At 44.3% G+C, this 23,622-nt stretch overlaps 1 protein-coding gene across 5 annotated transcripts in view; it reads left to right on the plus strand.

Annotated features, from left to right (window-relative positions):
* The window catches only part of ZNF423 (zinc finger protein 423), a 262,272-nt gene that overhangs the window by 175,885 nt on the left and 62,765 nt on the right, over positions 1-23,622 (plus strand). For all 5 annotated transcript variants that reach the window (XM_062586171.1, XM_062586167.1, XM_062586168.1 and 2 more), the window contains one exon: positions 4,324-4,408. In XM_062586171.1, coding sequence (XP_062442155.1) covers positions 4,324-4,408 — 85 coding nt within the window. The remainder of the gene's footprint in view (positions 1-4,323; positions 4,409-23,622) is intronic.

A 23,622-nucleotide genomic window follows, 5' to 3' on the forward strand; every position in this document is an offset into this window, starting at 1 on the left:
GTATTTGTCCTCGATGATTAAAAAGTGAAAATGTTTGGGAGGAAAAAAAGGTAGAGTGGGAGAAGAAAATCATTCCTTTTTACTGTGTATGCTTGTATTTGTGTGTGCACACATGAATAGCATCACAAATATGAATATTTTGTCATATTTTGTTTGGGTTTTTACTATTGACTTTTTAAGGATTTTGTTCTAAAAACCAGTTGGAGACAACTAGATGAAGTTCAAAAATCTTTGAGCATTCAGAATTGCTTGGCAAGTGTTTTTTTTTTTTTTTTTTTTTTCTTTTATCCATAAGAAAGAAAAAGAAAAGCACTTAAAGTGCTGCTGTGTTTTTGTTTTCTCTTTCTCATCTACCTTTGAGTGTGGGAAACAACCATGAAGTAATGTTTGTGAATTAATCAATCACCTCTCTTTCCTGGACACACGTATCTTAAGTGTGATCAAATCATGATGATCAACAAAGATAGATTTCTAGATGGCCAAAGTGCTTGCCTCCAGTACAATGGAGTACCACAGTACAATTTGATACCACAAATAAACATTTGCCTCAGAGGATGTCTGTTATTAAGAGATTTTAAGACAAGTTAATCATCTTCCATATGGAACATCACTAAGAGGAATAAATGAAATAACCCTTGGTAGTGAAAGGCTGCTCTAACATCGTATTAGTTTTATTCTTCAGCTATTCCAGCTGCATAAGGCTCGAAATTTCTTTTAGATGAATATTTCTTTTGGATAACTGGAGACACTGCATGACATGGCTGAGGCCATTGCAGTGTCTGGCAAAGGGACAAATTAAGTCCTTTTTTAAATTCTATCATGGTCACATCCAAAGTAATGCTTTCATTTTTTTCTGTACATATTTCTGTACACAGGCGCTTCCATTTTTAATATGTTATGTTAATTTCTTCTGATGTCTTCTAGAGGAATGCAAGTGTCCTGAGAAACATAACTAGCTGTTTAGTTTGGAGATTACACATCGCCTCTTCTAAGACTGGAAACGGTCACTTTGCAGGGTGCTCTTTCTCTTACACAGGTGCATTATTACTTACAACTGTAGTTATCACTTTCTACTTAGTTAACATTGACAATGGCAAATGCTCAGGACTTCACTTAAATTTCCATCTTCAGGTGTGTCACTTTATTTTGTCACCTAGGTTATTTGGACTGGAGAAGCAAAAGAGATGGCATGGGAAGTTGGATGAAGGAGCCCTGTTGTGCTCCGCTTCTCGTTCCCTCTCTCCTGCACACTTCCTTGAATTCTGTTCCTTCTCTTTGTTCTCCTCCCCTCTGCCCCCTCCCTGCTTGTAAATCCACTTGAATGCAGGAGTATTTCCTTTGTAGAGCAGGAAACCATTTCCAGATTTAAAGGAGGACAGTCTGGAAAACCCATGGGAACAGCAGTTATTTCAGCAAAGAAACCAGAACCCCCTGTTGTTATTACTATTATTTTGTGCCAAGATTGGAATTAAATATCTTGACTTAATGGGAATTGAGGTCTCTGTTGAAGGTCTGCTCATCTGGTCTCCTGTGTCACCTTGATGCTGTTATCTATACTGTATTAGCTCCTCAGAGTCTTGATGCATTTGTTGTCACCACTCATAAAGACCAAAACTTTAAAAAGAGATAACCAGCCAATTACAAATGTCTTTGAAGCTCTGGTACCCACAAAAATGGTAATAGAAGGTCATCTTTGATACCACAAATAACGTAACCTTGTATTTAAACTAATGTTCCCATTTTATTGAGAATGGAAGTCTATTTGGTGACCTTCTTTTAAAGAGAATTATTAATGAGCCAAAAAACAACTCTTCCACCTCTTCTATATACATTTGGGTGTCAATCGAGTTATAGTTACTTAGTGGCCTGTATGAAGCCATTTACTGATGTTATTGCGTATCAGGCAGGGTACACAGTCTCAAGAGCCGTTGCCCCAGTTGGGCTGTCCTTTCGCATGCACGTGGATCAGCTGAGACTAACAATAATATTCACAGGAAGCTTGAAATCTGCCGTCTTTGCTGAGGGGTGGTCACACCAAATAGGTTTTTGTAGGTTTGTGAAGTGGTGAGGAGGAGTTTGCACTGGCTCTGTGGATAAACAAAGACATCCTGTCTCCAGATCTGCTAGTAAGCAGCTTTCAGAAGCACCGAAATCAATTAAATAAATGAATTATTTGTCTGTGTTTAAAATAACTTTAGAGGTTTGAAATGGGACTGAGCTAAAATGTTGTCCTTCTTAATTAGTTACCTAGGAACCCGCATGACAGAGATAAGTGTTGAACGATGGACACAGCTTGGGCAGCTTTGCAGTTTTAGAGAAGAGGAAGGTTTCAAGTTTTAGATGTCACCACATGAATCATTCACTGCCCAAGCCCATTCTTCTTTTCCAAGGTTTTTTGCTCTTAGAAAGTTTTTTTTTCTTTTATTTTTTAAGTCAGGAGCCCACAGCGTGTGTATGGCAGCGTGTCTGAGAGTACATGGGTACGTATGTGTGCTTACAGCCGTCTGCTGGAATAGATTCCCAGGAAACACTGCGTCAGAAATCCAGCTGCTTTTCCATTAACAGCCGTGATTTCCGAATGGACTCCAGGAGGACACTTTCTTGAGCTGCCTAGGGATAACTAGCCAGTCCAAACTGTTTCCTTTTGTATGGTTGGCTGTGGCAGGTTTTGGCCAATGGACTACAGCCTTATTCCTGTTATCCCTGTAATCGCCTGTTGTTGTTTTGGCCTAGAAAGCCCTGCGTATGTGCACACATACCCTGTGTACAGACCTCATGGAATATGCATAACATATAGATTGTTGCATTTGTTATTAGGGTATTACAGCATGTTCATTAGCCTCCAGCAGGCTAACTTGTTGCCACTGATGACATGGGAAGTAGTTAAGAAGCTCCTGGCAGCACCTAATTTGTTCTTTCCTCAGCAGGTGTCCCAGGAAATTGGATCCCATGCACCGAGGGAGAGGCAGCAACTCCTCTCTTAACTCAAAACTTCTGACTTATTACTGCTGTCCTAAAAATGTCATTCTATACCTAGGCGTGGGATGAAGAGGCTGTAGGACAAAAATAATCTGTATATAAAAATGCAAAAAAAAAATAATTCCACAAAATATATTGCTTCAATGAACTAAGAGGATGCAATTTCCTGCATGAGGTTTCTCAGGGCTAATGGTTTGGGATTCCCATTCATTCACCAGCTAACTGAGCCTGTGGCTGGTGTGCTGTGGTTGCACGCTTGTTCCTCAGCTGCCCACCCCAGCCGTAGAGACGCGTGATGCAGGCTCATGCTGTAGTGCAGAAGCAGCAGGAGAAGCTGCTTGCCTTGTGGCAAGTGCTCCAGTAAGAGTTATTCTATGGGAAGGAGTAGGCATAAATGGCCCAATTTTTCTAAACTGCATGTCAAAAGATGTCTGTTTAGATTGCATATTCCTGTGCGGTAATTGAGCATGCACATTAGACCCACAGCACCATACTCCTGCTTTGGGAATTGAGAGTTTTTGTAAGTGCACAGAAGTTTAGCGTTAGTCTTTTATTTTTCTCATAACTTGGATGCCTGACTTGTCAACGTGCATTTTAATTTCCACAAATGATTTCTTGGATTTTTCCCTGTCATGTTGCTCAAGTACATGCACCCCTGTCAATCTGAGCCCCAAACTCATTTTCCCTATTTGAATAAATGGTTCATGTAATTGCCTCTTCACACTATCTCCTGATTTCTGAAGCTAAGCCTCCCTGGTATGACTTTGTGACAGAGAAAATACACAACAGACTGTGCAAGGAAACCATTCTTTGCAGTAATGCCATTTTTCCAGGATTCCCGATGAGAGACCAATACAAAATACATTTTTCCCTTTGTCCTTCACTACCCAAAGTAACTATAGGTGTTTTGCCTATAGCTATTGTGAATTTTATTTAAGGATGGAATTTCTTGAAAAAAGTTGATCTTTTTCTGAAAAAAAAACAGATTTCCCTTTGTAATCTGTGTCTTTTATTTTACTGTACAGAAATTTTTGCTACAATGGGTTGAATGTTATGAGCAATTTGATTATGGCTCAAGTACTCAATCAGATCTTCAAGTATTCAGTACTATCATTTGAATTTTTTTAAAGTTGAAATTAAAGTCCTTTAAAAGCACGCTATTAATTGGAGAACATATATTCTGGTCCCAGAAAACCCAGCCCAAGTTGGTGTCTTGTTGGGGATATGCTAGGAGAAAAGGATGCAGTTGAGGGAAGTTGAAGCACGTAACATGCTATATTCATGATCACATTTGCCTTATGCTACAGTGCAGTTTTCTCTAATCTCTTTTTGGTTATTAAACAGAAAAAGACCTATCAATGCATCAAGTGCCAGATGACCTTTGAGAATGAGAGAGAGATACAAATCCATGTCGCTAACCATATGATTGGTAAGACATTTTTTAAACTAGGACACTCTTGGGCTGCTTGTTTTTTGCTACTCTTTGAAATTCACTATTCTAATAACTTGTTAATATTCATGCTGTAATTTATTTTTTTTATCTTTCAAGGAAAATGATTTTGATGTAATGATTCTTCACTTCAAAGCTTTTTAAATATGTGGTTATAAAAGTGTTACTGCTGAGCTTTTTTCCTTATCCTTTTGAGTCCTCATGTAGCATTTTCATTTATATTAAAATCAAACTTTTGACAGTATCTTCCATTTGATAGCATAAATTTCTTTCTATCCATGTAAAAAGTACTTGCCAGTTGTCAACCACTTAGGAGCAATTATGTTTCAATTTTCTATGTCATGACATTGAATAGATTTAACTGCTAGCATTTTCACAGCTAAATGTGGTGAATTCCTGAGGAACATTGTCAAAACAAAACGCTTAAAAAGTTATTTCAGTGTTTTTTTCTTTTTCCAACAATTCTGGACTTCAGAAAGTTCAGCTTTTCAGATGTTCAAGTGTTTTATAAAGCTGTTCTTGCTCCCTTCTACTACAATCCTATCATAAGAGTCTGTAGTAAAGTGTTACTGTAATGTGGTGGGTTGTATTTCTGTTGCAGCTGGATGATTGCTTTTCTGATCAACACAAAGAAATGTTTTTCCTGTCTGTACACATGTTATAAATCCATGTGTTGGCCCAAGAGGTCAGCTTACTTTGGTGCGTAGACCACAGAGGAGTTACTTACACATGCCGCTGCAGGCAGACGTTGTACGAGATCCTTCAAGGGCCCTACTGCACGCTTTCTGTGTCTTACATGTTCATGTGCAGCATTTATCTCCCATAAGCATAATGGTTTCCCTTCAACAATTTTACATTTAGGAAACTATTCTCCTGTCAATGCATGTGTGTAACTCCTATTATCTTTGATGTGAATTATGCATAAATACCAGAGAGAGAGAAATACAGATTGCTGCCATCTCCCCCCTCCACCACCAAATGAAAAATATACTTGTCAATCACAATAATTTTCATTCTAGAGCCAGGCAGGAGTTTCAAGTCAATGTCAAGTAGGTTAAGATGAAGATATCTAAAAATGTTTGCTTTTGTAGCAGGTGTTAATGTAATCTCTTGTTTGCAAGCTTGAAGACTGAGATCCTTGTTAATTGGACCACAGTGATTTCATAGTGCTCCCCCCAGTTTTTTTCTTTTTTGTTTAAGATACCTGAAAGAAAGAAGTCCTTAGGCAAGCTTGTCACTCCTTCACCTTAAATTGTGATACAGTAGATAATCAGTGATTTTTAAATACATAATACCTGAAGTTCTGAATTAAGGTTCTGTTTGCTTATGGGTGAGAATTCTTTGTCCTTTTGGAATGAAGTAGTTTTTTCATTTCACAGTAATTCATGTATGAAGGTAATTTATGTATATTCTCAAATTAGTATGATCCAGAATAACATGTGATGATATTGACATCGCAAGTTTCAGTATTAGAGTTATTTCAAAAGAGCAGTGGAAGAAGACAGGATGCTGAGGTAGGTGTGGTGCTACTCCTTGTGAAAATGGTACCTGTTATCTCCTTGGAAATGTGCCTAAGTTATCATGCAAAATTGGAAGCCTATATAAATAGAAAAGCGTGTATAGATGCAGTTCTGTACACTCATGGTGTTGTAAATACCAGAACATGATAAGGAAATAGGTGCTTGTTCCATTTAGGGGACGTGTCTTCATGTCTCTTTGCTGAGATTCAGGCTGAGACCCTTTGTTACATTCAAAACATCACTTTATGGTGGAGTTCAGGAGAGAGTGAACTACTGAAACCTCTAAAGGGGAGTCAGGCTTCCTCCCATGCGGTGGGTCTTGGTCGGCTGCATGGGACACTTGGGCCCCTCTCTTTCAGCAGAAGTGACTGCCAAAGGTGCCATCACTGAGTCTCCTCTTGGTACTTGCTCCTTGCTGGGGAATACTGAAGCTGAAAGGAAGGACTAGATATAACAGCTCCCGTACCAATAAATGCTGTGCAGATTTTTGGGATTAATTTGCCTAGTACTGAGTCAGTAACATTAAGAAGGAGGATAGACTGCCCATCGGCCTTGCTCCTACATCATTTGGTCAAAGCCCAGGAACCTTAATCCCTCACACGTGCAGCAGGAGAGATGGCCATGTGCCTCGTTATCACTAAGGCTGTTCTATCACTTTTAAAATTACAGTGCAGTTTCTGTTTCCATGTTAGACCAACCCTACTCAGACTGGCAGTGAGTGCTGGATAACTCATAGGTGTTTGTGCAGCCCAGGTCCATGTCCCAGCAGTTACCTGATGCGGTTGTTGTTGGTTTAGGGCTTGCCATGACGCGCAAGTGAGGCTCTGTTTTGGTGTTACAAGCGGGCACCGAGACCCTGGCATGCGCGGCCCCATCCCATGGGAGGCTGCTTCCTCCCACGTGGTGTCTGCTCAGTAGCGCAGGGTTGGGCTCATCTCAGCTAAGTCATATCCATCTAAAATGAAGGTATCTGGTCTAACGTAGTCATTGAGGCCCCACCTGGGGGAAGAAGGCACTGCTTGTGAATGGCTGAAGCCAATCTAAGATAAGAGTTTGAGCAGGATAAGCATTTCCAGAGAGAGATCTTTATCTCCCTCTTGATTTTGGAGTAAGCCAAGGCAAGGAAGTTAGTCTCAACACCTAGTTTTTAGGTAAAATTAATCCTTCCATGGCTTTGACAATCCCAGGCTTCTCAGCAGCACTTTCTTCTCATACTTGGAGAAACACAAAATCAATAATTGAGATGTATCCTCAGCAGTAGCTAACAGTTTTATTTTGTGCAAGTAACTCTCTACAGAGGAATCCCTGCTTTGTAATGATGACGCCTCTTAAGCATCAGTGTCTGTAATATGTTTAAAGAATTCAGTTATTTCTGACACTGTAGTCTTTAAAGCTGGGTGCAGTTAAGTTGGCTGCATGTCTGTCCTCAACCTCGCGGCTGTGCGGTCTGGAGCTAGAGGCCCTGCTCATAATTCACGGAGGTAGGGTTGTTTTACTTTTTGCAGAGCAGTATGCAGGGAATTTTCAGCGCTACTCCCACACAGCGCTTTGAAAAATTACCCTTCTGCACTCTGGCCCTTCATATCCTGTGCAGAGCCGCAGCCGGGCGCGGGTCCCGCGCGGCCCCCGGGGAGGGAGCAGCCTGGAGGCGTCCCCGGAGGAGGTGCGCGGTGGATGCTTGTGCGCTGGGGCCTGGAGGAGGGCGGTGAGCAGCCGAGCAGAGCTCTGCAGCTGGCGCTAGGCAGGAAGGGGTCTGCTTAGAAGCGTTTGCAGCCGGGGCGTGGGGGATTTGGGGTGGGATCTTTAGAGAGCGGCGGTCTTCGCAACATCGCCCCGCTGGGGCTGCTCTGCAGCGTGCCCGTGGGCGCGGAAAGGGCCTTGCAGGCTGGGGCAGCCCACCTGGGCGCGCGGCGAGCCCCCGGCCGCGATGCGGCACGAGGCCCTGCTCGCTTGTGCACTGCCCCCGCGACGAAAGGGAGGGCTGCAGCGAAGATCTGCAGAAGTCGCAGCAAAATTGCTCTGTGGTCTGGTTCTCGTGCTGCTGTCCAGATGAACCTCTCCGTGTTTGATCTGGGGGGAAGGACCACGCTTTTGGAGGAAAGGGGAGAAGTTTCCAAGCGTTGCCAAAAGCTGTGGCACATCCTGCGCCGGGTGGCACCTAGGGCTCCGAGCATCCGGGGTGCCCTTCCTGCCCGTGGAGATCATGTTTCACGTTCTGGGAAGGCTCTGCCACAACCAGGCAGAAGGAGGAGGGATAATATTCATGCACAGTTATTCTTCTTGCAAAAGCATACAAGTACTCTAAACAAAAAATAACCAAAAGTACATTTCTTATTGTTCTTAAGAGGCCAAACTGCAATAATAACTACAGTAATCATTTTTTTTTAAAAGCAGCGATTTATAGAGCTGATTTTGTGTGCCAAAGAATTAGTGGCTGGCACCTACCAGCGCCGCTGAGACGAAACCAAAGGAGCAGCGAAGGGGCGGGGATAGTATTCAAAATCTGGCATGAAAGCGTGTATTCCCTGTTACGCCATCCTCCTTTTCCGTTTCAAAACTGAAGCGAGGAGCTTCCCCTCTGGGGAGGTGGCGGTTCTCGTGAGCTCGGACGGTGCCGGGGTGCCGCGGGGGTGGCCGTGGCGGGGGCTGCGCGCTGCCTGCGGGCACCGCCGCGGGCCAGGAGCGCCCCGCAGACCGGGCAGGCGCCTGGCGCGCTGTAACGTTCCCTTCTCCTCCGTGCGCGGTCTGCTTAGCACCGTTCTTGAATTCTGGTTGATTTGAAGTTTGAGAGTGCCGCCTGATAATGCATTCCCTTCCATTAAGCTACTGTCATGACATCGTGTCCTGAGACAAAACTGTTTAATTCTTGAGGGAAACTCCAGACCTAAGTGCTGGTGTTAGTTAAAGCGTATACGTGGTAGCAATGATGATGACATTGTAAAGCGCTATCTTGGTAATAGCTTTCAGGCATTAAGGCAAATAGAAATGTGCCAGATTGTTTTTGAAGCATTAGATGCAAATTATCAACAGGAACATATTTCTGGACTCAACAGCTGAATGTGTGAATTAATTATGATCACATTAAGAACTCAAAAATATTTTTTTAACTTTGATGTTTGTAAAGCATATTCCAAGTAATTGCTCTTTTAATGCAGAAACGAAGGTACAACCTTCATATATCTGCCCAGTGCTTGCTGAAATATCCAGTTCTTTGCAGACTTGCTTTAATTAACAATATGCACTCAAATTTCATTTTGCAGGGGCTGGCTGTTGTGAAAGACTAATTTTAAGGAAAAAGCAAAGTGTGCTTCCCCGTACAGCCCGGCAACGTACGCGGTGTTTGCACACGCGCACGAGGGCCGTAAGGCTGCGGTGCCTGTGCCCGGGGTTGTCTGCAGCGCCGCAGGTGCCGCCGCAGGAGGCTTCGCCCGAGCGGAGCTTTTGGCTGCATCGGGTTCTTGGGCAGAGGGATTTGCTTATGTCAGTAGGCCCTAATGTTATTTGTCCTGCTTTAAGCCCTGAGTTTGTGTTTTTGTGTTAAATATTTATAGCATCGAGGACTTGTGCACACATTTAATAACAGTCATGAGTGTCACATATAGAAGGCTAGAAATGCTCCATTCTAACAGCTACGCTTTTTAAGCGAGTAGTTACCCTGAAAACCAAATTACCCTTGTTAACAGAGAGAGGAAGCTGCCTTTATGCTAGCACAAACAATATTGGCCCTTGATAGAATCCAGGACTTGACTTAACTGGTTTCTTACTTTAAAACTAGTTTTGTAACACTAGACTTTTACTGTTTATTTTGTTCTAAGACCAGGAAAATTAATTACCCAAATCTAAATTTTATCCAGACGTACTGTGTAGATGTGGCCTCCTACAATTGTTATATAGGCGTATTTGTTCATACAAATTACTCTGTTCCATGAGAATGTATTTTGTTTTGCTCGTTTATCTAACAGGAAAGAAATAGCTTTTCCCTTAATGTATTCATTCACATTTTCCTTTTGCATTTTTCATTTCATTTACAACTTGGATAATAGTAGTTCAGTTTTCACTGACATTTTTATAGCTGCTATGACAACATTCCTGTTTTGCATGATACATGCATAATCGGCTACGATCACAGTTTTACATTGCTTTCATTCTTTCTTAACTGTGTTAAGATTCCTTACTGCCTCCAAACTCAATTTTCGTATGCAGTTGTGATTACACCTGTTTAAACATTTTCCTGGTAGTTTCATATTTATTCATAAAGGGAGCAGTTGATAAAACACCTTTTCTGTAATCAGTCGGAGTTTTAAGCGTGATGTTTCTTCAAAGTTATCATTAGCAAGCCCTGCCACCCACCCACAGCCTTCCAGCATCAGTTAGCCAGTATGGCAAAAAATGCTTCTTTCCAGTAAACTTTGCCCTCGGTAGCTGTGATTTTCTGAATGTGTAACTTGTTCTTCAGTTTTATTAATGCTGTTAGCCTTGAAAACTGTTGTGCTTTTGTATTTTTATTTAAGAGCCTGCAGAGATGCTGTCTGCCTGTTTTGTATGTATGTGGCTACATCTCTGCTTTAAGTTCACAAATCTCTTAGCCCTTCTTTGTAATCTTGACCTTAAAATTTAGGTGTGTACGGTTCTTTAACAGGAACTATTAACAGAGAATGGTTTTCTGTGGAGAAGGTAGATGTTACCCCCATTTCTTCCTTATTTGCCAAACAAATTGCTTGGTTTGGAAGCATCAGGTACCGACATTGTCTGTGCTGAGCGACAGCAAGGTTGGTACCTTTTTGTGAAAGGCAGCTGAAATACGAAAAATGAACAAGGAGCACAGGAATGAATGTGTGGTGAAGCTGGAAAAACCCATACCGGGTTATTTGGACAGATTTATAAAATATTCTATGTACCTTTTTGGGAAAGCCTGGACAATGTTCAGGACTGTTTCCAGTCATAGGAAAATGGGAGAAGAACGTACATAGTATTAGTGAACTATAATTAAATTCCTTTTCTACTAATAAAATCCTGAATTTCAGTTTTCCTGAACATCTGGTTCCATATTCATCACTTCCGAATACTGGACCTAAAGTGTTTACTTTTCTTCTTCTTTTTATTATGAAATAACATTTTGGTTTTGAATGAGTAAGGCTACTGGCTGATATAAGCTGAAGCCAAACTATGCAGTTAGCAGAGAAAAATGGCTTGTCTAGAAGTTAAAGGTCCAGATCTGTTCCTCCTGTCACTTGGTTGACTTCAAAGAAAGACAGTTGGCCTGTTGCCTGTAATTATACTTCAGACTAAATGGCATCTCTAACCTTGGGGAAAATTTAAACCGGTCCTTAAAATAAGAGGTTACCAACTGGCATGGTCCTTAAAACAAATTTATTTCTGTTTGTCGTAGCTGGCAAGCAAGTCAAATCAAACACAGACATCCCTGCATGTGTCTGCCTGTTTAGGGTACCGGTACCTTTTTATTATTATTATTACTATTTGTAGAGGGAAACTTCTCTACAGTCAGGTTCCTTAAAAGTGATTCAGACAAAGGCCTTTAAATTATTTAAATGCTTCAACCTCTTTTCAGTGAGTCCAAGCTCGTGGCACAGGTAAAGCCTTTGCGTAAACAGTCTCTGTTGTCTGCACCAGAGGTGCTTGCTTGCTTCTGTGTCACTTTTTTTGTCACAGATTCCTCTTGGGTCAGTTTACTAATAACTTTTGAGAGCTTTGGGCCTCTGTAAGAATCAGAAGTTTTCCAATTGAAAGTTCTCCGTTTCAGCAGTAGGAGAGATTACACCGATCTTCACTTCTGGTTTCGCCTTGGCAGATTCAGGGTGTGCCTCTCTTTAAATTAGCTTCTCTAATTAAAAACTGCCCCCCCGACTCGCCATTCGTGTGACAGCCGTCACCATGCGGGTGCTGGGGTCCAGCTCGTCACTGTCACACGTCCCTGCAGTGACGGCCAAGGTTACAGAAGCGGCGGTGCTGCCGGGGTCAGGCTGCAGTGACTTGAAGATATTTCCTTTCTTCATTGTCGGTTGAAAATTCTGACCTTCTCCTTGTGAGAAACGATGATTTTATAAATGAAAAAGCATCCCCCTCCAAAAAAAGAAAAAAATAAAGAAAGAAACCTCATACGTGAATTGAATACCATGGTCTTCACGAAGACTGAGCTCCACAGCAGCTCAGAAATCCTCACTGGGCACAATGTTTCCGTAGTCTTCCTCATTACCAGTGCGCTCTCTCCTGCCTCTCTCCCGCTTTGTGCTTCGTCCTGCTGGCACTAACCCAGGGGCAGATGGGACCAACAGGGTGCTGACCCATGGCGAGGAGCTGAGCCTTTTACCTCCTGCTTCCTGCAGGCGCTGGCCAAGGCCAGCTCGCCTGGGCATTGCCTTCTTCTGCACCTCTCGAAATGGTGGGGAGAAGGACTGGGAGAGACGGCAGCACAGGTACGAGGTGCAGGAGACGCTGCTGGTGCGCAGAAGCACTCGCCACGTCCATGAGCTGTGGTGTGCTCGGCACTTCACCCTGCCTTCAGGCGCGCGCCGTCCGCTCTGCTTGATGAACCGGCCTTAGGGAGTAGGCGAGTCTGACAAATGTCATCTGTGTAACTGTGAAACACTTCAGTTTTACGAGGAGAATATCTTATTCAGTATTTGCAGGCAGGATTTTTAGCATGGTTCAGCCTAGGCAGAGCCACTGGGTTTAGGTTTCCCTCCAGGTAGAGTTTGGCTGTGTTGAAGGGTTGGCATCAACCAGCTCCAGTGGTCTGTGATTATGTGTTGCACGGCTCAGCTGTCACCTGTTACTGAGGTATGGACAAATACTTCTTAAATCCTTAACTGTGCATTATATCCAGGAATAAGTATTAGCAAGAAAAGTTAAATGGTGAAATGTCATGCGATGAACAGTAACTAAATCAAGCTGGGCTGGTAATAGGTATTGAAGTTGAAGGTAAGGAAGAGCTCCAGTGACATTTGCTATTTTTTTAACTTTCTAGTTAAGAATTTACCTAAAAAAAAAAGGACAGAGAAAGATTTTACCTTCTGATCCAGCATTTATGCTTGAAGCGTAGAATTTGAAAGAACAAAAAAAGGTAAAGCTAAACAAAAATACCCTTCACTTAAGATCTTTTGAAATGTTTAAGAACTGTGCCTCCACTTAGAAATGGAGAGAATATCCTTTTGGAGACTAAGTCTAATGTGTAGGAAACAAAAATTAACAATGTCTGTGATGTACCTGAACAGTGAACTTTAAAGGAACAGGGAATTTAAATTATGAGATGTTAGTTTCTAGATTAGTTTAGTTTATACTTGTATTTGAAAATCTAGTGGGAGAATCTTGCTTCTTTTTTTAATCTAAGCCTTTTTAAGCTCTATCTCCTTGGACTTAGCACAACAAAGAAGATTAAAAAATCGTAACATAAAAAAGTAATTTATATTTTTTTCTTCTATTGGTTTTGTAGTAACAGTAGTGCAAAAATAATGGCCTGAAGTTTAAGCCACCACCTTTAAAAAATTTTCATTGTCTCTTAGAAAGAATTGCATATTGAAAAAGCCATTAGTTATACATAAACCCAATACTGCAAAAATACTTCCATATTGGAAATTATTACAGCATTACTAAAAGAAAAGATCAATTTTTGTCATGTTTCTGTTGAAGCTTATTAGAACAGATTCTATAAACGTGGTAAGTGTTAACGACCAATTCAGGGCATCTGATGCCCAGGTGGGGGTGAAAGGGGCATTTGGAGCCACCCACCTTTTTTCTCCTGGGGGATTTCCATACGTCAGGACTGAGCTTCAGGTGCCAAAGGCACTCTCTGGAGCTGATGCAGGGAAAACTCACTAGTGTTTTCTAAACAACCTGTTGTGAAACTGAAGCGTGCAGTTGCTTGTAAGTACCTCGCTGCTAAAGTGCTCGCGATGGTGAAGGGTAGCAGCTCGGGAGGTCGGTGCGGACGTTTTCTGTAAGCTACTCGCTACTGGGTCATTAGTGTTTTGTGCACTGGTAGTCGCTGCGATCTGCGTACTGGTGTGCAATTCTGAAGAAAATACGTGTTTGCCCAGCTGTTGAGGAAACCGGATTTCAAGCAGTACAGAGATGTGGGGCCGCTACTTCTGGAACCGCACCGCAATACTCCTGGTCGCTAACACCTGAGAACACTGGGCTTTGATTTTTCCTTGCAGCGGAAATACCGCTAGACCATAAATGTAGAAGGTGTAGTTATTATCTGTCTTGCATCTTTATTCCTGTTTAAGCATGATGTAGTAGGAGAAGAACTCTTAAGACTCAAAGTATGTATATTAGATGGCCTGGTCAATGAGTTTCCCCATTTTCCTAGGGCGTAAGCTGGGGAAGTGGCTGCCATTTGCAGGCTAGCACTACAGAAAAAGCACATCATTGTACACATTTTCTTTGGACAGCTGCATAAAAATGGCAACACACTGTGAAATCCATTAACAGCAAAACATGTTAAATTCAGCAAAATGCATCTCGTGTGGCACGCTGAATAAGAAATTACAGTCTGAGTTTTACTAGTTGGTTACCAGAGTCTGTCTGGAATGAATAAAATCATACTTCCTCTGTGTGCCCGCCCGTGATGACAGCGCGTGCTGCACGCGGGGCTTGGCGCGGGCGCACACCTGTAAGTCTCTGCCCCACAGAACCGTTCGGCGAGGATTTGTCACTAACCTGACCTCAGCGTCCACGCGCAGCCGCAGGCGGCAGCTTTCGCTCACACGAGTAGCTCTTATTTGCATGTCTGGTCCCGCTTGCGTTACTTGAGCGATTCAGAAACGTTTCTCCGAGTAGGTTCTGCGGGCTGCAGGGCACGAGCTCGAAGCGAGAGCGGGGCCCCTCGCCCCTGCCCGTGCCCGTCGCGACTTGGCTCCTCGCAGCCACGAGCAGCTCCTGCGGCTTCGCGCGACTGCCGTGGGCGAACCTTGCTATGCGCGTGGTGAGATTTTTCTAGGGTTAATTTCCATCTGCAAAGGAAGAGCAAGGAGCGTTTAAAAATGCAGGAAAAATCTCGCTAAGTATTTTGCCTTTTTCCGTTGTTCAACGATGTGCTGTTCAACGATGAGATGTTGCTCGTGGAGATAGGATGCCATTAAGTATTCCGATGGAGAAGGAAAAAAATGAGTTTACTCTTGCTCGGTAGAAAACGAAACAGCCGTGTTAACTTTAGCTCTAATCGCGAGGTTAAGAGTCTGAAGGAAACGATACCGTTCTCGGGCCTCGGAGGCAGCACCGGTGACCTTTGGAGAGTTTGAACGCGAGCGGCCGGGCGGTCCCGCGCCGGAGGCGCTCGGCAGCCTCCCCCGGGCAGGCCGGGCGTGCGGGAGGAGGCGTGCAGGCGGCGCGCGGGGCGCCCGTCGCGGCGGTGGTCGGCCGCGGTCCGGCGCCGGCCGAGCGCGGCGCCCGGCTCCCTCTGCAGCCGGGGCGAGAGCGGGCCCGCCGTCCCTCCTCCGCAGCCGTCGGCAGATAAAAGCCAGGACGTTGGGGACTGTACAGAGGGAGCCAAATTATATTTATAATATTAAAGTGAGTGCGTTTGTGGTTTTGCCGCTCTCCAGGGTTTTTCCTAAGTAGAAAAACATGAATTAGCATTTTCCATTTCCATATATTGACTGGAAAAATAGCCTGCTCTCAATTAAGACCTATAGCTTTTGGGATGTATGCAACAATTTTATAAAATATTTACAGCCAAATTTGCATTTTACATAGTATTACAGTTTTTCTTGTGTTTAGTAGAAAGGACTTAGGCCTAAGAGAGGAAATTCATTCTGGGTACCAAAAGGGAAATAAATCTAAAATTAGGTTGTTAGCATTCACAAGGAGAAACGTCCAGCGCGGACGGTTACCGCCGGTAATTATCTAAGGTCGCTTTCCCCGCGAGCTGTTTGTTATCCCGCCCGTAAGGACCGAGTTCCTTATGCAGATCCATTACCACCCCTTTAAAACAGGCTTTGGACGAGATTGTAGCTTTGTGCTAGACAGATAAGTGGAACATTTTTTTTCCAAACGTAAATGCGCACTGTAAAGAACACAGCTATTTCCTGGATAATTTGCAGTTGTATATTTTATGTTAATTTCACCGAAAATATTGCACCCCTGCCAGGTTTAGTAGAGGCTCACTGTGATATGAATAATTTCTAGTGAATCATTTTTTTTCTTCATTTAAGATTTGGCACCTTTTTAAGATTTTAATAATAGTAACAAGGAGGAAGATTTAGAACAAGTGAAACATTAGAGCCAAAGAAATTCACATTGAGAGCTAATGTAAAGTAGCAAGAATAATTACACGGAAAACAGTTTCCACAGATGTTTTTCCTTGTAATGTAATAACTATTTACTAAACTGTTTATTTTAGGCCTTCGGTTTACAATAAAATATTTATACATGCGCTGCTGTAATAAAAAAATATTGACAAAATACTATAGAGATTTTTTTAAAAGACAGTTAGTATTTCTCTGCCTGTCAAGCGTGCCCAGGAGAAGTAGCGCGAGCCCGCGGGCGCTAACCCGAGGGCCGGGGCTGTTGGCCGCGTCCCTTCCCAGGCTGGGCTGCGCTCGCAGAGCCGCTCGAGACACGGGAAAAAAACTGGAAGGTTGCTCGCTGGAGAACACGAAGCTAACACGAAATATTGTGGAAAAGTGCTTTTCCACTTCATTTCAGCAAGAGAAAGTCCGTTCCTGAAATATTAGATAATAAAGTTATGGCTTGTATAAGCAGAGCGGAGTGCGTCTGAACTTCAAGATGCCAAAATCTTGGATGTTGTTCTTAAAAAAAGCGTTTGGACAGTGAGTTCGCTGGAGGGCTGAATAGGGAGTGTTTCGACCTATTGCTTTACCCTGTCGAGCCACTTTTATAACACCGTTAACCGAGAAGGTCGGTCAGGCGCCCTTGCAGGGCGTACGTGTTGTTGCGCAAGGAATATCCAGTTCTGTGTGGATCCAGCAGTATCGTACAGTATGATATTAAAAAGTCTACGGGGTCTACTTTTCACAGATAATAGAAAAGTATACGTTTTAAGATTCATTAGTATATATGAGAAACTACTTTCAGGTGTCTGTGGCCTTACATCTCAAAATCCTCAGGTGCTGCGTGAGGAGCGTGGGCTCGTCCGCCTGCCGGTTGCATAGTGAAGGGACTCTTCCCTCAGAGGCGCTTGCACATCTTCGAAGAGGTGCCTGTACCTAACGCAAAACAGCTGGCATGCAGCAATTTTAAAAAGAGGCCTCTGGAAGAAACGGCAAGATGCCTGTGTGATCCGTGAATATAGGCCACACAATCTGTTTGCGTCTGGCCGGCACCAGCGCGTTAGAGGGACCTGGGGTCTGAACTCCAGCAAGGACGGCGCGGCTGGCTCTGAATACCCGGCGTCGGGGAAGGAGGAAGGCTTCGCTGTCAAGATCTGAATCCATATTTAGCAGTTCAGGCTCTACTTTCAAGTAGACAATTCCCTCGAGTTTCCGCACTAGTAAGTTGTGAGCTTTATCATTGCAGAGGGAGCAGGGTAGCAGCCTTTAGAAATGATTTACTAAATGAATTTAAATTCATAGGTATATACCTATGAACCTCTTTTCTTGGTGAAACTAATAATGCTCACCTGCTTAAAAAGCAGCAGTGTGATTGACTAAGTAGATTTTGGTTATACTTGGTTACAACGTGCGCAAAATAAGAATAGGGCAGAGCAGAAAACCGTAAGCACAAGAAATAAAATTGAACAAAAGAGGGAGCTAAGAAATCTAAAAATCTTCAGTTTTAAGACAGAATAATTGTGGTTACCAGATGCCTTTTGTTGTAGACAGACTTTTCGCCATGGTTGACTCGCACGGGTAGGCCAGCGCGTAAAGGAGGCTTGTGAGCCTTGGGCTGTGCCGCGCAGCCAGCATGCAAAACCACCGTGTCCCTTTCCCATGGTTTGCCCTGGTGGAGTCTGGTAATGAGACCTTTTCATCATTAAAAATTGGCTCTTCCTATGAAAGTCTGGATAATATAACATCAGATTTAGAGTAAGAAAATAAATGGTGTAATATGTGCAATATTTCTGTAAACTAAAAGTTTGATTCTTGGCTTTTAGCCCTTTGCTACCTTCCTGCCTGTGAAATGTTGATACATTGCAGCATGTTGCCAGGTTATGCAATTATTTCAATACAACTCCTTTTCAGTCATCAGAAAGGTCCTAAGCTAGAACTAAGGAAAACAAAGGAATTTGTGCTTGGAAATCAGCATTGCTCTGCAGACACAATACTTTTTTTTTTTTTTTTTCCCAAGGACTGTGTTATTGTGTAAGCTAATGATTTTGTTTTTAAGTTATATTCTCAGGGGCATGGACATCCAGAATAATCGAGAATGTACTTTTAATACTGATCCTGTGCAATGTTAGGTCTCTGGTGGAAGAACTGGACTGATTGCAGCTTGTGAGTCTTGGATTAACCCCTGCTTGGAAACAGTGTGGATTTCCTGGAGCTGAATATATTTGTAAATTGATACATGATACCTACGTGTAAATTAGTTTAAATGAAAGTAAATTAGCCAGTTCCCTTCCCTTGTGCCTTTTAAAAGGCCATTTAGTGTTTATCACAGTAGAAGCCATTATCTCTGTCAGTAGTTTTGAAAGCGAAGTGCATCTGCCTCCGTCCTGCCCCTCCTCGGCTGAGCAGGGCTCGCCGGCCGGGGGCTGAGCGCCCCGCAGCCCTGCTGCCTCGCGCGCGGCGCGGGAGTCGGGTGCTGCCGCGTGCAGCAGGAAACGTGGCGTATGAAGTGTGCCCTCTAGGCTGCAGGGGATTTTCTTTCTTGTTTTGGTTTCTTCTTCTTCTTTTTTTTTTTTTTTTTTTTTTTTTGCTGTGAGGAGGAGCTGAGAAACTTGCCGCTTAAATTGGATAGAATTATTGGTAGCTCTGCATGGAAAAGTCGTGTTAAAAGAGGTAAATAAAGGAGCAGAGTAAGAAAACACGTACAGAGGAAGAGTTTGGAAGGAGTTCTTCTTTCTTCTTTTGAAGTACCTGTGGTACGAGTTGCAATGCAAACCTTTTCTAAACTCACCTAGTGTCCCTGGCATGCCAGCGCACGCAATGAAACGGCTGGCAGCATTATTTTAATAAAGCCTTGGCTGTTAGCAACTCTCATGCTGGATCAGGAAACAAGTTCAGAGGAGCAGATTTTGCTGAGGAATCTGTCTCCAATTTTCCCTTGGAACTACGCTTCTAGGGTTTTTAAAGGTTTATGTATTTAACAGTTCAAATTTTCATTTGCAGCTCGGGATTTTTATTAATTTTACAGCATTCATTTAAGTTGAGCCAGCCCTTTATATCACTTCCAGCTTGAAATATTAGTTCAGAGATAAGCTTTGTTATTAAATGCTTAATCTTGAACACTTGTCTTATTTGGGAAGAATTATCTCTGAGAAGTAGGCAAAGAGAAGTTGACTCTGTGGTTTTAAAGCAGCTGTAACTGGAGTAGCCCAGGTTCTGGTGTACAAAGGTTGGCATCCCTTCAGTCTGCCATCGCAGCAGCTGGACTTCATTAAGTGCTGGTGTTAATTGCAGGGAGATTGTTGGTTCAGTGTGCATGCAGAAACACTTGGGGTGACGTGCTAAATCAGGAAAGGGTCACCTTGAAAGGGAAGCGTGCAAAAAAAAAATTAAAAAAAAAAAGAGAGACCAGGGCTGCCACTAATTTCATGGCAGCATTTCGCCTGTGCTGATGCTGAAAACAGTGAAATAACCGCTCCAGCGTGGTCGTAAGGAGTGCTTTAATTGCTTTCACCACTGAGCAGGTGAGGAGGGAGCATGGCTGGGCGAAGCTGCCCGCAGCGGAGGAAGGAGAGGACGCTGCTGGTGTTGGGTTTTCTGTGCGCGTGGTGGGAACAGACAGACTCTCTTCTCCATAGTTTTTCAGCCATGTACAGTATAGTTTGAGGAGGAATTATTAATAATTTCATGTATGGTAAATAATATTCTATGGAGAAAATCTGTTAAAGGTTTGTATCTAAAGGAAAATGTTTAGGGGATGAATGTCGTGGAGAGTAAAGTGAAACATGGCTGCACAGAGCAAGTACTGCTTGGAAATGTTGTTTCCTATAGCGGGTGACATTCAGACAAAGTGAGCCAAGTTCAGCCCTGGTATAAACATCTCTTAGTTCATCCTGCCCAATATCCTATCACCTGCTTAAACAGAAGCTAATTTTTTAGTCTTGTTTTTTGCCTCGTGACCGCCTGGATGCACAAGCCAGGGGCCCGGGCTGGCAGGGGTGCGCAGGAGGATGGTGGAGGAGAATTAGGTTATTACATTTCCTCCTTAATTCTTCATCAGAGCTGCTGCCTGTATTTTCTGCAGAAAAAAATCAATGCGTTTGGATTCGGTAATTTCCCAGGGTGCCTCGCTCCGAGCGCGGGGTGCCCTGGGAGGTGACATATCCGGTCATGGCAGCTTGAACTCTTTTTTCCAGTGAAAGAATTCATTGGAATTTCACAACCTTTGCATGCTTTTGTGAAAACACTCATTTGTGTTTGCGCCAACCCGCTAATGGCGGATGCCGGGGCTCGCGAATCCCACCTACATTCGGTGCTCGTTATGGCAGGGAATGTGCCGTTAATAATGCATCTGTGAAACTCAGCTGCGAGGGAGCCAAGTAATTATCCCACCGTAGCGTTCCCTGCTTCAGTGTCATCACAACTGGGGCTTCATTAAAAGTCCTAACAGTAGAGATGTTGTGTGGTGCAGCCTGTATATATATTTTTTCATTTAAATTATCAGCAATGCCATGGCTCAGAGGTAATTTGACTTTTTGAAACCGTGGAGCCCCTGTGAATTTCCTTCCTCCTCTCCCTCTCGCTGCCGCACCAGCTGATCAGCCCCAGAAGAACAAAAGGTTTATCTGAAGCTATGAAGCATATATTCACCAGCTTCTGGCATCTAGATAAAAAAAAAAAAAAAAGAAAAAAATCAAAGTACTCCATTGAACATGTTAATACCGAGCAAAATGCACACAGCCAGACACTAAACCTTTACAGGGATTTAGGCATTTGAAAAGTGATACTCTGATCAGGTCTTGAGTTAGTTTTCTTAGCATAAAGTAAAGCAGAATCATAAAATAATATAGGTTTTCAAATAAACGGAAAGCTTAACATTCCCCCCCCCCTTTTGTTTTATTTCTTTGTCTGGTTTCTGTCAGCTGGGCAGTAACAAAATCTTGGGCAAAGGTATGCTATAATGAAAGTATTTTGCCTCTTTAATATCATACTCCTCCAGCAGAAAATATAGTGCGAACCTCTGGCGTGGAAATAGACGGGCACGAAGGACAAAAGCATCTGGGGCTCGTTGCAGCTCCCCGAGGGAGTTCGGGATGCTTCTAAAATTATTAATCTGCTAACTTAGTCCTCCTCTGTGAGGGCTGCTTTGTTGTCTAGTGTTTTGTTGGTTTGTTTTCCCTTCCTGGCTTCTCCCGTTCTGCGCTCGTGCTGTTCGCGAGGCCGAGCGCGGCCCGGGTGGCTCCTGGGGCGCGAGGCCGCGGGGCTCGGGCCGGCGCGCGGCCCGGGGCGGCTCGCGGGGGCTGTGGCCGACGCGGCTCCCTCGCTTGGCCCGTTGCCTCCCCGGTAAGGGAGGTCCGTGGTGCCGCCCCGCGCCGGGACCCCGCGTTGCTGCCGCCGCGGCCCGACCTTACGCGGGGCCGGAGAAGCCGCCGGGGAGCGCTCCGAGCGCGCGCGGCACCGCGGCAGAGCCCCCGCGGCCCAGCTCGTCCCGCGTGCGTTTGTCCGCGAGGCTCGGCGAGGCGCGCGGAACCGCGGGGCCCTCCCGCGCGCGAGGCACCGGAACGGTTAGATCGCGCCGCGTTCGAGCGGTGTTATTCAGGCGTTGTGTCAGCAGCCGGAACCGCGAGTAAAGCGGGTTGGCGTTCTTAGGGAAACTGCGTCGTGCCTCGACTCAGGATTTTGACCAGCTGACGAGACCTTTTGGAAATCGTACCTGCTAGAAACTCAGAGAGGTCACCCAGCCGATGCTGCGGACGGGTGTGGACAGGCTCTTCTGGGGCTGCTCTTCGTAGCTCTTTCCTCTCGCCGCTGTGCTGAAGCTCTGATAGTAACGAGGGTCTGCGCGACGAGTTCCTCTTCCCTTTCAGCGCGAGTTTGTTGGCCGCGTACCGGTTGCGACGCTACAAGAAGCAGGGCTGGTGCAGGAGCTGGCAGCTGCCGGCGGGAAGGTCCCCCTGTCCCGTCCCGTCCCGTCCCCGTCCCGTCCCGCCGCGGCGGGGCGAGGAGGCGCCGGAGCCGAGCCGGTCCCCGCGGCGGTGCGCGTGGCCGAGGGGCGCCCGCCGCCTCCTCCGTCGGCAGCTCGCTGTCCCCGCGGCCGCGTGCACGCGCGTGTCTGCGCTCGCTCGGCTTTATTATTTATGAAGGGAAGGGGAGGGGTGAGGAAACATCTGTCAAAGTGACTGTGCTAAGTTCTCTGCTTCTGCAGTAACAGCCTGGTCGCTCGTTGTATAAAGCGAAGTGCTTTGGTCGCACCAAGCTGTTGAAGGTGTTGGAGGAAGGAGAAGGACCCGGCCCGAGTCCCCCGCTGCCCGCTGCAGCGTCCTCCGTTGAGCAGGCGGGCATGTCCCGAGCTTTGGTTCCCCCAGCTTAGCGCTGAAAATAGTGCGGCAAGGAAGTGTTTGAATATTGTGCTATGAAGGGAAGAGTCCTGCCGTGAAGCAGTTGTGATATTAGAGCAGATCTCCTAAGAGATCCCCTGGCTCCCGTGTACTGCTCGGAGTGGCACATTCCCAGACAGCTGGTCGCTCAGCATGGGCTGTGCATGCAGCTAGGAAGCTGGCACACTGGCGAAGAACAGGTAATGCTCTAATTTCCCCTGTGCAGATGCGGCCAGGAATATCTTAATTTATTGGTGTGCTGGCATGCAAGAGGGAATGCTGGCTGTGCAGTCTTGCATAACTATTAGCGAAAAATAGAGCTGATAGGGGCTTGACTTTTACTAAACTGGGTTTGAAATAATCATTGCCTTTTGTTGTGTTTGGAAGGGCTTGAACAATTCTTAATTATTTAATTATAGATATGCAAGTAATACACTGGGAATGGTCCTGCTATTCCAGTGAAACTGAGCATATGAAAATGTTTAGTTACAGTAGTAAAAAGGCAGTAATTAAATAGCAGTGTCATTTGTATTGTGCAGCAACTATGAATCAGAAATTCATCCAGCAAGATATTTGGTCTATGCAAAGTTTTGCCGTTCGTGAATTACGTACACCACACAACAGGCTGCGGCTGAGCAGTACTTTACAATTACCACCTCTTTTTTCTATTAGCTCAGATCAGCCTCTCAGCAACTTTGGGGCTGTGTGTCTGTGTACGTGGTATGCTTTTGGTGACAGACACCTTATAATTATCCCATATAAGCATTCATTGTATTCGTATCATTAATTTTGTTTGGACTATTACATTTGATAGATTAGGCATTATATAGCTCTTTTTTAACATGAAATTGAACTGCCTTTGAACATTCAGACGGCTAATTGCTACTAATTTGTGTTGCTAACAAGCGGCAGAATGGTAGCGTAACATTAGACTCAACAGTCAGTTAACAAATTTGCCGATTCAGATTTCAAAGCATGCCTTTTTCTGGTGGTGGATTTCTGTATCTCGTATGCAAATAGAATTCAAAAAATGCCCAATTATACCCGTA

This window comes from Rhea pennata, chromosome 13 (assembly GCF_028389875.1).
Source record: "Rhea pennata isolate bPtePen1 chromosome 13, bPtePen1.pri, whole genome shotgun sequence".
Classification (NCBI taxonomy): Eukaryota; Metazoa; Chordata; class Aves; order Rheiformes; family Rheidae; genus Rhea; species Rhea pennata.